Genomic DNA, 16,911 nt, shown 5'->3' with positions numbered 1-16,911 from the left:
GTGGCGGCGCTGTCCGGAGCGGCAGATTAGGGTTTAATAAGTATAATGTAGGTTGCAACGCTGTCGGGGCGGCAGATTAGGGATTAATAAGTGTAAGATTAGGGGTGTTTAGACTCGGGGTTCATGTTAGGGTGTTAGGTGTAAGCATAACTTTTATTTCCCCATAGAAATCAATGGGGCTGCGTTACTGAGATTTACGCTGCTATTTTGCAGGTGTTAGACTTTTTCTCAGCCGGCTCTCCCCATTGATGTCTATGGGGAAATCGTGCACGAGCATGTACGACCAGCTCACCGCTGACTTAAGCAGCGCTGGTATTGAAGTGCGGTATGGAGCAAAATTTTGCTCTACGCTCACTTCTTGCCTTTTAACGCCAGGATTGTAAAAACCTGTAATACCAGCGCTGCAGGTAAGTGAGTGGTGAGAAAAAAACTGCTCGTTAGCACCGCATAGCTTTTAACGCAAAACTCGTAATCTGGCCCTGGTTATTTTACCTGCTCTCTGCAAGGTAATCCTTAAAATATACAGCTTAGACTACGGCACAATGCCGAAACGCGTCAGCTGTCTATTTTGCTGACCTCCTTGTCTTTCCATGGACTGAGTATTCTATTTTTAATTTTGTATTAATAAAGATTTGCTGTTTTATCCCTCAACCCGGCTGGTGCTCCCAATTTCTTTGCTCTAATTTGACTTTTGACCCACTGAGTGAGCACAGCCGAGAAAGAGGACACGGATCCCACACATCGCTCCAGAGATATCAGAGGGAAACATCGACCGGATTTGGACCAATGGTGGACAGCGGCCTGGACATACCCCCGTAACGTCATAGGAGTCGAAATCTTTTGATTGGCATATCGTAGACATAGGGGTTGGCCCATTCCACGTCTATGCCAACTGGGCTAACGGTTACTACAACACGCCCCCAGTGACGTCAGACGCATTCGTCAGTGACAGCAGCGTGGAAGAATTACACGCCGAAGGCAGGGCATTCGATGCGAGGGATTTCCCGCAGTATTAGATCGAGTGAGCCTGGTAAGTCCTTATCGATTGACTGTTACTACATCATAATTGAACATTTGATACTTTACCCTGGGGAGCGTTAATTTTGTTGTACCTGATGATTGTATAGCCATTGGCACTGAACACTTGCAATAAGTACTTTGGTCCTCTCCTGAAGCACACTATATACATAAGTGTGCATATCACCAGCTACCTGTTTCTCACCTTTTGGAGATACCCTTCTTTTTGTTTGCAATCCTTAAAATATGGCATGTTAGGGAAGCCTGAGGACAGGTTTGAAAACCAGTTGTCTAAGGCCATCTGAACAGAACTTTGGCAATTTTGCTTATCTATTCCCAATACTTGAATGGACACTGAACCAAAAAAATTTTCTTTCGTGATTCAGATAGAGCAGCAATTTTAAGCAACTTTCTAATTTACTCCTATTATCAAATTGTATTCATTCTCTTGGTATCTTTATTTGAAAAGCAAGAATATAAGTTTAGATGCCGGCCCATTTTTTGTGAACAAGATGGGTTGTTCTTGCTGATTGGTGGATAAATTCACCCGATAAAGAAGTGCTGTCCAAAAATATAGCTTAGATGCCTTCTTTTTCAAATAAATATAGCAAGAGAATGAAGAAAAAATGATAATAGGAGTAAATTAGAAAGTTACTTAAAATTGCATGCTCTATCTGAATCACAAAAGAAAAAAATTTGGGTTCAGTGTCGCTTTAAAGCAGTACCTATACATCAACCACTGCATGTGTTTAGTAAACAAAAAGGCATTATGCTTTGATGGATGATTTAATATCTAGAGTTTAAAGAACTAAAAATTTTAAGTATGGGAAGAAAAAAAGCTGACAGCAAAGAATACAGCTGGGCTTGTATAAATGTATTGTGTTAATACTGTTAGGTCCAAAACAAAATGTAGGACTCATCGGTAAAAGGAAACTTAGTTACCTAGTCTAGGGAAAAAGAAATGCCGTATGCACTATTTATACTGCTCTTGGTGGGCAAAAAATAGGAAAATTTGATTATCTTACCTTTGTATATTGCTCTCGTTCTAGTTCTTGACTTGAACTAGACCCAGCTGTCTGCTTAAACCGCTGAACCTTTATTTTCATCTGTCTTGTTCGTTCTTCCACTAATACATTTGCTGTGAAAACATATGTAAAACATTAAGATACATAAAATGACTTGCCAGTCTGAAGTCCCAGGGTATTTCCTTTTGTAGGACACTACTGAAATATTGTATGAGAAATGATGTGTATTTGTACCTTTATGATAATTTATAGTACATAAATAGGTTCAGCCAAACAAATAAATGAAGAAAATAAACACCAAAAAAAATACATTTTAAATTGAACATATTACCTTTTATGATCCGATATAAATTAAATTTACAGATTTTACTACTTTTAAAAGATTTATTTCATAAAAGAAAATTATATTTTACATTGCTGTTGCCTTTGTTCATTAAAGTTTAGAAATGTCAAGCTGAAACCCTTACTCGCGTTACCAAATGCTCCCTGTCACTCATACTGTAACTGCTCTAAAATAAAAGTCAAGTATCAGGACCAAAGAAATTCATAGAGGACTTTTTCATGAAGAAACAGAGGTCAATTACATGCTACTTAACAAGAGCCTAAAGTTGTTTTTCCATCAAATAATTAAAAAAAATTCAAAACTTATCTAAGTCAAATGGAACTATTATTCAATAATTTCCCAGCTATTTGAAAGCTGTAAAAAAAATAGCCAAAGATTACAGGCTGATTCTCCAGATCCCTTGCGGGACAGGTTTGCACATGCAATTTAAGAATCAGCGGTCCTTTTGCCACTGCTTCTTACACTTTTCACTCGCTTTCTCAGGGTGATTGACAGACCATTCCTTCTCGTGACTGGTCACACGAGAGAAGGGGTGGGCATTACACATTGATCGGAGTGTGTAATAATGCATACGGGCCAATGGACGGGCCGAACAGATTCGCTGCCCATATACAGTGAAGGCATGCAAACAACTTCTCAAAGTTGAGAAGTTTGTCCGTACGCTGCTTAATACATGGGGCCCTTAGTAGCATTCCACAATTTGCTTGTGGCTTACAGATCAAGTTTCAGTGATTCTCTATAACACAAGTGACTGATACCATATGATAATAAACCAGCAACTACAACAAGAAAGCAATCATTTTTAGAAATCACACTTTTTCAATAAACTAAAAGAGACTAATAGAGACTCTTGTTAAAGGGATAGTAAAGTCAAAATTAAACTTTCATGATTCAGATACAACAGCAATTTTAAGCAACTTTCTAATTTACACCTATTATCAATTCAAAGTTCTCTTGGTATCTTTATTTGAATGTAAGCTTAGAAGCCGGTCCATTTTTGGTTAAGCACCTGAGTAGCGCTTGCTGATTGGTGTCTAAATGTATCCATCCCATCAGCAAGAGCTACCAAGGTGCTGAACCAAAAAATGGGCCGACTACTAAGCTTAATTTCCAGCTTTTTAAAATAAAGATACCAAGAGAACGAAGAAAAATTGATAATAGGAGTAAATTAGAAAGTCGCTTAAAAGTGCCGCTCTATCAGAATCATGAAAGTTTATTTTTGACTAGACTATCCCTTTAAGTTGCATGTATATACATATATACACATATAAACATATATACACACATGTATACACATATATACATAAGCATATATACTTTTGAGCCCTTTCCACTCAGATACCTGGAAACAAGAATAATTTTTACATAGATATTCCTATATATATCTGTATATACCTATACCTATATATATTCACATACATTTTCGTTTGTTTTTAATTTTGTTTACTAAAAGGGGGCAAAGATGCATTTACATTCAGGGGAGGACCAGCCAAGGGGAATTTGTAATTGCAACAGTTTTCCGGGCGAAGTGGGGCATTATATAACAGAAATTCAGGGGTGCCAATATTTTTGGCCATATAGGTAGTAAACAACTGCACAGTAAATTGGGCACTGGGCTAAGAAAGCACAGTGTTATGAGTCACACATATTCCCTTAATTCTCTGTATCATAGATTGCATTTTCATGACACATTTTATTTTTTACTTTACTGTAATTTTACAACTTATGACCACCACGAGGAAACTTCAAATGATTAATGATGTGTTCTAGGTGATTTCGCTAAGTGTACATACAAGGAGTACAATAATGCTCCAAGTCTGTTGTCAAATAAAGGACACTGTAGCCGGGGCAAGATTTATAATAAGGCAGAGTAGCCATATGCCTACAGGTGCCCTCCGCAGAGGGACGCCTGTGTCTGAATATTATAAATACTGGTCACCTGGTGACCTTAACTAATAACAGCATTGCGCCTGCGTGGCAGACATCTTTGTTACACATACGTGGCATCCGGCTTCCCCCGTGCTGTTTTATTTACTGCTGGCTGCCATCCTTGTTAAGGTCGCCGGCACAGAAGTGAACGGGGAGCAGTTCCAATTTTGGTGCCTACAGGTACATGGGCTGTAAATCCAGCACTGACTGTAGCCTATACTTATTAAAGCCTGCTCTTTCATTCCAATGATTTCACTACCTGAGCACATTTACCACAATACTTTCCCTGAAGCACCATACTTATTGTTCTCATTTCCTTTGAATCCTGTGTACCCACTTATGATAGAAGAGAATGTGATTCCTTTGTTTCTTATATATGCTAGGAAGAATGCCTTTCCACCCACTTTACAAGTAGGTGATATTCCATCAACAGCATAAAGCAATGCATTGTGTTTGTTTATTTTACCCCTATTGCTTGACCCTACCTTTCCTACCGATTAGCCTGTCTGGCTTTGCTTGTATATATTACTTGTTAGCAAATCCTGCATTTATGTAGTGGCCATATTTGCCTAGTGCTTCATGAACAAACAGTTTCTTAATCCTGCCTGGACCAGCTTAACATCACACCTGTCTAGCCAAGCCTGCATATAGTACCTGCCTCTCCCTGCTTGTTTTCCTATTGTATCAACTTGGCCTTTTAAATATGGAAAAATAAATAATTCTCCAATCAACCATATAAAGCCCCAGCTTACTTGTTATCTTCTCCACAAACTACTTGTCATATGTGGCTGCTGTTACTGGAATAGCCTGTGTGTAAATCACGATGTAGCTCATTCACAGAAAATAAAGGAAAACGCACAAATTCTGGCCTGTTAGTGTCATTTCACTTCCATACAAGATTCTTTAAATGAAAATGCTCCATGAAAGCTCTGTAGCTTACTAAAAGGCCTTCTCTACGTTTCAGGTAAAGAAGGAGACACAGTACTCTGTATTTTGGTTTCTGATATGTAAAATATGCATTCTCTTTACCAATTTTATAATGTGTAAAACAAGTTTTGTAGCGACAACAAGTGAGATAATAAAAAGTGTTCCTTGTGTTTAAAGTATCCCCAAATCTATTAGCATATCCACGTAGCCCTTTCCCTCTGTAGTGTTTGCAGGTATGTATTGCCCTGAAAATGTCTAAAATGTATACATGCAAATGTAACAATATAAACTAGCAAAACTGTGCAGAATTTTTATTTACTTTCACTTCAGTGGTTTTAGTAGTGTTTGGTAGCACTGTGATAAATCTTGCAAGTTCTCAGAGAAGATGCTTTCTGTAAGCCCTATAAAGATTCATGGGAAGCAGGGAGTTTAAATTACATTTTTATAACTATTACATCAAGTTGAAAATGCCTCTGAGTAGCCTGTCGTCAGCAAAGTTTTTTTTTATCAAGATCTGTGTGGAAGATACATGCTGCTAAAGCTGAACAATACAAATATATATATATATATATATATATATATATATATATATATATATATATATATATATATATATAGTGGCGTAACAGTAGCTTGTATAAGAAGGATGGTTTGCATCTGGGTATTAAAGGGACAGGAGTTCTGAGTAAAGAATTTAAAAACTATGTTAACATACCCACCTGCCCCCCAGAGCATGACAAAACAGTCAACTAAAGTTTACATTCTAGTTTATTTAATAAAAAAAGAAACACTACATTTAGGAGCAAAGACTTTGAAAAATGTAAGCAGGGGATATATTGACCATGCATAAGGATTTGACAATTCTAGATTTGTTCATGCAATGTGCACAAATGCTTGCAGTTTAATAAATAAATGAACTGAACTTACAGCAATGATGATTCAAGATAAGTTGGATTAGGTAGCTATAACAGAGACATGGTACAATGACTCTCACAACTGGGAAACAGTAATACCTAGTTACATTTTGTCTAAAAAAATAAAAAAGAGAGTAGGCAAAAAAGGGCAGGGGTGAGTTGCTCTGTACTTGAAATAAAATATTAAAGTAACTGAAATTGTAAAAACCAATGACAATGTAGAAAGTGTTTGGGTAACTATAGAAACAGAAGGGAAACAGATGTTTAGAATAGGGGGTAGTAAATAGGCCTCCGTTACAAGATGAAGCATCAGGTCAAATATTAATTGATGAAATAGCCAAAATCAGAACGAAGGGCAAGGTTATAGTAGTGGGGGACTTTAATATGCCTGATGTAGACTGGGAAGTACCCTTTGCTAAATCAAATAAAAGTAAGTATATTCTGTAATCTTTACAAGGGGAATCTCTTGAACAACTAGTAAAATACCCAACACATAAAGGAGCTATATTCGATGTAGTACTTACAAACTGTAAAATAGTATCTGTAGTGTCTGTGGGTGAGAACGTAGGCTCTAGTGATCATCAGTTTGTATGGTTTAATATTCATGCAAAGGTATTGACTGATTTGTCTTACATTGGCAAATACCTAAATGAATCTCTAAAATGGATGGCACAGATTACAGGAGTTCAAAACAGTGGGAATATTTTTAAAATGCTATTCTAAATGCAACTAAACACTGTATAAAGGCTGTGACACACTGAGAGCAGCGTGGCACACAGTTTGTTGATGCGGCTGTGCTCACTCAGTGTGTCCTGCCTTTTCATATCTGTGCGCTCAGCCGCGTCAGGTGGCGTAGCTGAGCGCTCAGAGTTGAAATATTAGAACTTCAGAAGTGAGGTGTGTCACAGCCTTTAGGCTTGCTTGTAAAAGTAAAAGAAAACCAATATGGTTTTCAAGAGAAGTAGAACAAACAGTTAAGACAAAAAAGACAGTCTATAAAAAATTCAAACTCACTGGCTCAGAAGACGATAAGTAAAAATAGGGATCACAGCTGATACAGAAGAGAAAATAGCACAATCTGTAAAAATGGTGACAAAACCTTCTTTAGATATATCAGTGAAAAGATCAAAACTAACAGAGGGATAGTAAGACTCAAGACTGATAATAGAGTAGTGGAAGGAGATAAATAGCAAACTGTCTAAATAATTACTTTTGTTCAGTTCTTACAACAGATGGTAAAGATAGTGAGATTCTATTAAGATTCTATTAAGTGATGTTACTTTAAATGATAATGTGAGTAGTACTTTTCTTTTTACAGAAGAAGAGTTTTCAAGGGCTTTATAATAAAAGTAAATAAGTCTGTGGGTCCAGATCATTTTTATCCAAGGGTTCTGAGAGAACTTCAATCCGTTATCGCTACTCCATTAGCTAATGTATTTAATCAGTCACAGTTAACAGGAATTGTTCCGAAAGACTGGAAAACTGCCAATGTAGATTACATATGCAGCGCAGGCTTCAGTGTAACTGCTGAAACCCGTGTCGCCCATAAATTCACCTCACACATCGGGGAATCACATAAACCCTGCCGGCAGTTCATAAACTACCGTAAACCGGATAAAATGGTGATGCCCAGAAATGTGCGGAAATACACATTTCTGGAGTCGCCAGTGACTTACGGCAGTTTAGAAACTGCCAGCACATAATAAAAACACAAAAAAATCCTACATCGCAAGTAAAAGTCTAACCCGCCTCCCAAAAATAAACCAGACACATAAAAAACCCTATATCCGCCATCATCACACATTGCAACTAATAATAAAAGTATTAAACCCTAAACCGCCAAACCCCCACAATGCAATATACCTAATTAAACTATTAACCCCTAATCCGCCATTCACCCACATTGCAATCTAACTAATAAATGTATTAACCCTTAATCCGCCATCCCCCATCGCAAACTGCCTAATAAAGTGATTAACCCCTAAACCACCATCCCCCCACAACACAATAAACGTAATTAACCTATTAACTCCTAAACCGCCAACCTCCCACAACGCAATAAACCTAATTAACCTATTAACCGCTAAACTGCCAACCCCCACTTCGCAATAAACTAATTTAATCACTAAGCCCCCTAACCTAACACCCCCTAATTAACCCCAATTAAATAAAATAATAAAATACTAAGTTAAAACTGAAATAAAAAATCCTAACAGTATTTAGGATTAAATTAAAATAAATAAATCTAAAATTACAAAAAATAAAAATGTTTAAATTTACAGAAAAAAATAAACCAAATTATCAAAAATAAAAAAATAAACCTAATCTAATACCCCTATAAAAATAAAAAAGCCCCCCAAAATATAAACACCCCCTAATCAAAACTAAACTACACATAGCCCTTAAAAGGGCCTTTTGTAGGGCATTGCCCTAAATTAAACAGCTATTTTACATTATAATAATACTAAGCCCCGCCAATAGTAACTCCCCCCCACCCACCAAACCACCCAAAATAAAAAATAAAAACTAACACTAAAAAAAACCTTAACTACCCATTGCCCCTAAAGGGGCATTTGTATGGGTGACAAATTTCAGTTTCTGCTGAAACATACAGATTACAGTGATAACTGAATTTGGTGCACTCAACATGGATTTATCCTGCCTTGTGTCAAGTTCATGCGGCTGCTAGTGGTGTAATGATGTAGGGAATATTTTGGCACACATTAATCCCCTTAATAACAATTGGCCATTTTAAATGTCTCAACTTATTATGGTTGCTAATCATGTGCACCCCTTTATGGCAACAATCTACCCATCATCTAGTTGCTACTTTCAGCAGATTAAGATACAATAACACAAAGCACACCATGAGTGCAACTCCACTCACTGCTCTTGCAGGACCGGTCAATCACCCTGAATGCCAGTGACTGTTGTTTATTAAATTGTGATAAGCAGGCTTGCATGTTAGCCTGCACCACAAAGGTGTTCACTGCTTAATACATGGAGCCCGTCATTTAAAATAGGTTCCATGAGCATAACATTGGGCACCATGTACAATGCAGGTGTGGGCTCCATGTATTAAGCATCAAATGCTGCTTTGGAGCTCATGCGTGCCTGCTTACCACAATGTAAGTAGCAGCCGTCATGCAACCACTGCTTCTTAACCTCTTAGGGGAGAGCAGGGGCAGCATTGTACAAGGAAATCCTTTTGCAATAGAACATGCAAGTAGCGGATGCTATACATTAGGAATCTTGTTCGCCCAGCTCCTTGTAAGTAAAAAATGTCTGATTCATATTCACCTAATGACACTTTACTCTGTCAGAAGGAATCTAATTGAAAAGATCAAAAGAACTCACCAGAAATCACGAAAAATAACAATATATGCATTCATTTTTAAATTACTAGAATGATCCCACTAAACTATAAAAAAAAAGAAAAAGAAAATAGACCATAAAATAAAAATTAAAAAATCCATCAAAAGTTTATATGAGAGTGTCTTCATAAAAAATAATATTGTATTATAAGAAGAACCAAACCACTTTTAAGTTGGTAAATACCTTCCCACTATGGGTTAATGTTAATCCAGGTTACTTATAAGTTCCCAAACAAATTTTAGGGTTGTTTCCCAACTACTTATATGATCCAAAGTGCTATCAGCTTATACTGCTCAAAATATTTTTTATAATTTTGAAGGATCCTTATAGTGCATTTTAACATTGTATTACATAAAAATGAATGTATATATTTGAGTGATTTATTCTGATTTTAAATTAGATCCCTTCTGATGGAGTAATGTATTCCTTACTTAGGTGTGTATACATCAGACATTTGTATTTGTAACTGTAATTAATGTACATTGCTTTGGAATCCAAGATATTTTCAGTGCAGTGGTAATAATTTACTATCTTTTGAATTCACCTATCATTTTTTACATGGAGCCCAATGAATTTATTGTCTTCCAATGGCCTCCAAAATTAACAGATTCCAATCCAATAGAGCACCTTTGGGATGCAGTGGAAAAGGACAACAACTAACAAATCTCCTGAAACAATGTGATCCTATCATGTTACAATGGACCAGAACATTTCAGGAATATTTCCAGCATCTTCTTGATTCCATTCCATGAATAATTCAGGCTGTTCTGGGGGCAAAGGAGGACCTATCCAGTATTAGAAATGTATACATAAAATAAGAAAAGTTTATTTAATAATGTTTCTACAAAATTCACCATTTAAAGGGACAGTCTAGTATAAATTAAACTTTCATTATTCAGATAGGAATTTTAATTTTAATCAACTTTCCAATTTACTTGTATCATCAAATTTGCTTTTTTCTCTTGGTATTCTTAGTTTAAACTAAACATAGGTAGGCTCATATGCTAATTCCTAAGCCTTTGAGGGCTGCCTCTTATCACATGCTTTTTAAATCTCTTTTCAACACAAAGAGACAGAAAGTGCACGTGGGCCATATAGATAACACTGTGTTCAGGCACAGGGGGTTATTTAAGATTTAGCACAACACAATGCTACATTTAAGACAATAGATAATAAACAGTCAGTCATGTGATCAGGGGGCTGGAAGAAGGTTCCTAGATACAAGGTAATCACAGAGGTAAAACGTATATTTATATAACTGTGTTGGTTATGCAAAACTGGGGAATGGGTAATAAAGGGATTATCTATCTTTTAAAACAATAACAATTCTATGGTAGACTGTCCCTTTAAGACTACAGAGAATTTTGTAGATAAATAATTTAATACGTTTGCCACCTAGTGTATATCTACATTCAAGAAGAGAAAAATACAATTGTACAATTTCTGTTATAGTAATGGACAATGTTACTTCCAAGTATAATATTGTGGATTTTTACTGGTTCAAAAAAAAATCTTAACTGCCCTTCTTCAAGAGAAACTAAAGAAGTAAGGCCATATTATGGCAGTAAGGGTGAATTGCAAAATAAATAAGTACTGTAAATGGTAAAGAACATTTTTTTTTAACTTTTAAATATTTAAATTGTAAATTGATTAAGTGAACAATTCCTGAATTACCTACTTAATTGTAAATAATATATTACATTTTCACTAGTCTCTTATTATATTCAAAGCAGGAAACTACAAAACTTAAGTCAAAAGTAGTTGAAATAAAATATATTAAAATTTAATTCTACTTTAAGCCGTTACTCTATTATTTTTTAATATCTACATATTTGAAAAGAAGAGAATAAAAAATACAAAATTGATTAAATAGATCAATAATGAATTTTGAACTGATTTATAGTATAAATGTCAGATCAATCCAACAGTTATATATCTTGTGAACATAAAGATGACAGTAATGTATATTTCATGTGAATAACATACTGGGGCCGATTTATCAAATGTCTGTCCGACATGATCCGCACAGCGGATCATGTTCAACAGACATTGCTGAAGGCAGACAGCATACGCTGCATTTGCAGTCGCTAGCAGGGGGTGTCAAACAACGCAATCGTATATGATCCGGCGGATTGATGTCCGCAGTTTCAGAGGCAGCAGACCAGTTAAGGAGCAGCAATCTTAAGACCTCTGTTTCACAACTGCTATTTCCGGTGAGCCTGAAGGCTCCAATATCTTATTTATTCCTGTTTTCTCTTCCAGTAAAGCTACTTCATTGCCTCCACCTAGTTGTAGCAAGACTGCTAATAGGCCAGTCAAAAGTTTGCCCCTCTGTACCCATTCTCCAGTCCCTACACTGGTTGCCAAAAAATGGTACACACTTATTTGTGCCTGATAGTTAACAAAGCTCTGCATGATATCTAAAGGCACTACATCTCAATACACATTCTTCCATTAGTAACTGTCTAAAACAAATGTGCAAAGAATCCCCCAAAACATGTGCAATCTTTTAGCTATGCAGCTTTGTTTCTGTGGAATGGTCTTTTTAGAAAAGCAAAATGGTTACTTTCCAGTTCATTTCTGAACAAAGACTCAAGATCTATTAATACAATACAGCCACCCAAACCTGTTCCATGGCAATTTAGCATCTAAAAATACAGCTGGTTTACATAAGTGTGTAATGGGGTGACTATAGGTCTTATTCTTACTTTTAGATTTATGGAAATATTATATTATAAATGGCACAGTGACACATTTGATAATTCAACATCATTTGGGCATATATTCAGTTTTCATTGTTGTGGACTTCCATTTTGTTTTTTTTTGTTTTTTTCTTGAAACCATATTTGTCACAGACAAATAAGTAAGCAACCTGAAACAGAGTAAGGTAAAGCTTCTAGTATATGGAAACTTGGCAAAGACCTACCGAATATTATTAACTTTATAGTAAGAGGCTATCTTCAATGCCAAGTAAACCCATATTATATATTATATATGATATATATGTGTTGCTTTGCTTTGTGCTATAGCCTTGGTAGCATTAATAATATTATATTATATTATATAATGACTTCTGACAGCCTATGCCCTATTATCATGCAAATTGTGGGAAGAAAAAACTTAAAAAAATAATTTAATTTGTATTTAACATTTTACACAGTTTATACATTTTGAAACAATTATTTTTTAAAAAATGTATTGTAGATTTGCTGGTGCTAAATAAATGTAGTCCATATTTATTTTACAAGGACAAGAAGCACAGAACGGCAACATTTTGGGACACTGCCCTTAATCATACATACAGACATTTGTAATTCATCATAATTTTACACCCTAGGTGGAGTCATGGGCCCCTATTTAAGAAAGTCTGGCGGACCTGATCCAACAGTGCGGATCAGGTCCACCAGACCTCACTGAATACGGCGAGCAATACGCTCGCTGTATTCAGCATTGCACGCGATGTCTGTCCGTCTGCTCAGAGCAGGCAGACAGGTTATGGAGCAGCGGTCTATGTGACCGCTGCTTCATAACTGCTGTTAACCATAGTTAACCATTGTAACCCTGAGGGTATGAATATGGATATGTACTAGTCTATATTTTGAACTCTAGGTTTGGGATACTTTAGAGTTTGAGTTCTTTGCAGGTTTGTAAAGAAAGGAGATCATATTGTAATGGTAAATAATATATGTATTAATTTTAAATTATTATTAGTGTTGGTTGCAAATTAAGTAGATGTTGATATTTAAGACTGAATAAAGGATGTTGGAATATCAAAGGTTAAAACAGTTAACCACATAGGGTATAAAATTATGATGAAACACAAATTGTTTGTATGCATAATTAAGGGCTGTGTCCCAAAACGTTGCAGTTCTGAACATCTTACATACATATGGACTAAATGGAATAGGCCTACTTTGTAAATGGTGCCCCTCTATTTTGTCTATATACATGGTTTATGGGCAGAGCAGTGGTCATAGAGCTGCTCATCCTTTATCCACATTGGCACTGGACTGCTATTTGGGCTATACCAAATAAACGTAGGCCTTGTTTTAAGTACTTGGAGGCATGCCCCTGTCCACAAATAGGAACAGCTGTAGGAATTGACACATTTACTCAAATATCATGTACACTCAAACTTTCTTCTAATTTTATTTCACATTCAAATAACATTTGCAAGGACTTTTCAATGCCAAAAAAATGATGCTTAACATATTATTTGCTAATCTTTCATATATGCAATACATTTTTTTTCTAAGGTATCTCTTCACATTATCAGTGTATGCTGTATTAATGTTTGCTCTTTTACAATATTTGTTTAAAAACCTAAACAAGTAGTCATATCAAGAAATATACAACTCTATTATTTTACTTTTTGGGTAAGAAAGAATGTATTGATAAGGGGCATGGGATTTTAATAACTTATTTGTCCACACTTGCAATTAGTGTAAGTTCTATTTTTTTAGAACATGACTACATTTTAATAAAGGTCTGAACCTTACATTTCCATTCATTATTTTTAACAAAACAAAAATATCTATATTTGTATCACAAATTAATTTTAAAGATGTAAATATGTATTTTATACATTATACAGGAAAGACACTTCTTTAAAAATATTGCGATTGGTTCATGGAATAGACATCCAGTAGAGTCTTTAAGGGGAAATATTGCAAGTGATTTAAATAATGTCTGGGATAAGGATCCTAAAATTATTTATTAAAAGCTTACACTTCAGAAGAAATGTGGGCAGACATGATTTCTTCTCTGACAACTATCCTAGTATATGAAATTCTAACATACAAACTACAGCTAAATTATTAAACAGATTGATGAAAATATTACATAAACTCCTATTTACCTTTTGAAGATAACCCATAACTCTCTGGATCTTCAATGATTTAATGCATAGAATGATGAAAAACAAAAAAAAAGAAATCAGCAGAGTAGAAATCAGACATGTTAGAAAGACAATGAAAAATATACTGTATGCTGTAAAATACATGATGAAAATAAATTTTATTATTTTTTTTAAAAGTAACATAAAATAAGTACAAGAAAACACTGTGTTTACTTTATGAAACATATAGTTCTTAGGTTTTAGCTTTACCATCTGAATGATCTTTTTTTCTTTTATGAAGTTTTAAAATGTGTTTAACAATGTAATCTTTTTTGTAGAAATTATATTTATAAGTTAATTAGGTCATCAAAGATTTCTTCTAAATGATTAATGATCCAAACTTAGTGTCTGTTATTTTTTTCATTTATCATTTCAACAATTTATACAACAGATTTACAATGCATCATGAAAATGTCCACAGAAAAACACATTAATAAACATGGTAACTTGTGGTAAAAATACATACTTTACAAGTAATACTCTTAAAATGAGAAAAACAATTGGTACAAAGATGCACAAGTTTCAAAAAAAGGAAAATTGTATATTAGGTCTCTGTTCTAATACATGGACATCAACCCAACCCATAATTAAAACCCAACTTATTTTTGTCTACTATAATAAGTATGCTTATAATTACAAAACACTACTATTGATTTCCTTTTACCATAAATTCATGAAAAGCAAATGGGAATAATATTTAAATGAATTGCTTTGGACATATTTCTTAACCATATCATACATTTTGGAGATATAGAAATGGTAGTATGCACCTGTTTATGAGTAGATAATTTATTCACATGCACTAAAAGCTATGGTTACAAAACTATGCTGCATTTTAAGATAATGTAAACCTTTAAAAGTCACATGTGACTTTACATAAAGGATTTTATTTATAGCAACCTGCTGTTATAACCACAATGTACTGGATATTCATTAAGTACTCTAAACGCAGCAGTCGATCTAAATACAAAAGTTTGTAAATGTTATCCACTTTCATTTGCTTATTTAAAATGTATCTGTCAAACAACAAAATAAAAAACAGATTTCAAAAGTATTTTCTGAATAATTAAGTACAGAGGTAGGCATTTGTATTAGAAGGTTAACAGTTAAAGGGACATAAAACAGTGCTCCTTTAGTAGAAAAATATGTTAAATCAAAATAAACATAAAAAGAAAGAAAAAAAGCAACACACTTACTTAATTTCTTGATAAATGAGCACTTACAAATTCTCAGTGTAGCCACCACCTACAGCTAGATAAGCAAGCAGACATCACAGAACTTAAGTACTATTGTACCATGATTTTGCAGCTAAAATCCTCTACTGAGCAGCATGAGACTTTGACAGAAAGTAATAGACCCTTCCCAAATTAAGTAAAAAAACTAAAATAACTAAAAGGTTATAAATGATAAACGGTACATATTGCAATTAAACAAATTGATTATTGTTTTTTATTACAACAATGAAAACAACTTTTATATCCCTTTGACCTCATCAGTGATCTGTGCTAGGACTTGGTGAGGCATAAATACCACATAATTTTGTCTCAATGTGGACAAAGTAGTAAAACTCTCCTACATCAATTTGTGTAGGATCTGTGTAATGGATATTCTATTCTACTGTTATTTAACTTCAATGTAATCAAAACAGCACATAACACATGTTGTAGTATATGTGGCCCTAATTGCCCATGGTTCTTTAATTTTTATATCCTTGTAACTCACTCACTCTGATAACCACACCAAGAAATAGCTTAAACAATTGTTAAAAAAGAAGCTGTTTCAAGGAAGTTGCTATAGCTGAAGGACTAGATTTGACTAGGGATGGGCGAATGTGTTTATATTCGAATTGGAATGTTAGAACGAATGTTATTGTAGAAATTCGATTTACATAATAGAATGTTGATAAGAACGAATATTCTTAAAAAATCGATTTTCGAATGTTATTTACAGTTTTCAAATCTCACATTCAAATTCGAATGTCACATTCGAATTCGAATGTCACTTTCAAATTCGAATATTACATTTATAAAACACAATTGTGGACTAGAAACACTATTTCGAATTCGAATGTCACATTCAAATTGAATATCACATTCAAATCGAAAATCACATTCGAATTTGAATATTACATTTATAAAACACAGTATTAGACTAGAAATACTATTTTGAATTTGAATGTCACATTCGAATCGAATATCACATTCTAATCGAATATCTCATTTATTAAACACAGTTGCAAACTAGAAATACTATTTCAAATTCAAATGTCACATTCGAATTAGAATATTACATTTCAAAAACACAGTATTAGACAAGAAATACTATTTCGATTTCGAATGTGACATTCGAATTCGAATGTCACATTCGATTTCGAATATTACATTTAAAACACAGTATTAGACTAGAAATACTATTTCAAATTCGAATGTGACATTCGAATGTAGCATTCGAATTAGAATATTACATTTATAAAACACAGTTGTA

General features: G+C 34.5%; 1 protein-coding gene across 2 annotated transcripts in view; it reads right to left on the bottom strand.

Moving 5' to 3' along the window:
• RIMS1 (regulating synaptic membrane exocytosis 1) overlaps positions 1-16,911 on the bottom strand; it is an 831,266-nt gene that overhangs the window by 256,777 nt on the left and 557,578 nt on the right. For both annotated transcript variants that reach the window (XM_053710432.1, XM_053710433.1), the window contains 2 exons: positions 14,389-14,418; positions 2,043-2,155 (listed from right to left, as the gene is read on the bottom strand). In XM_053710432.1, the coding sequence (XP_053566407.1) occupies positions 2,043-2,155; positions 14,389-14,418 (143 nt within the window). The remainder of the gene's footprint in view (positions 1-2,042; positions 2,156-14,388; positions 14,419-16,911) is intronic.

The sequence above is a fragment of the Bombina bombina genome, chromosome 4, assembly GCF_027579735.1.
Source record: "Bombina bombina isolate aBomBom1 chromosome 4, aBomBom1.pri, whole genome shotgun sequence".
In the NCBI taxonomy this organism is placed as follows: Eukaryota; Metazoa; Chordata; class Amphibia; order Anura; family Bombinatoridae; genus Bombina; species Bombina bombina.
The sequence above is the reverse complement of the archived record's forward strand: the minus strand, read 5'-3'. Positions and strand labels throughout refer to the sequence as shown.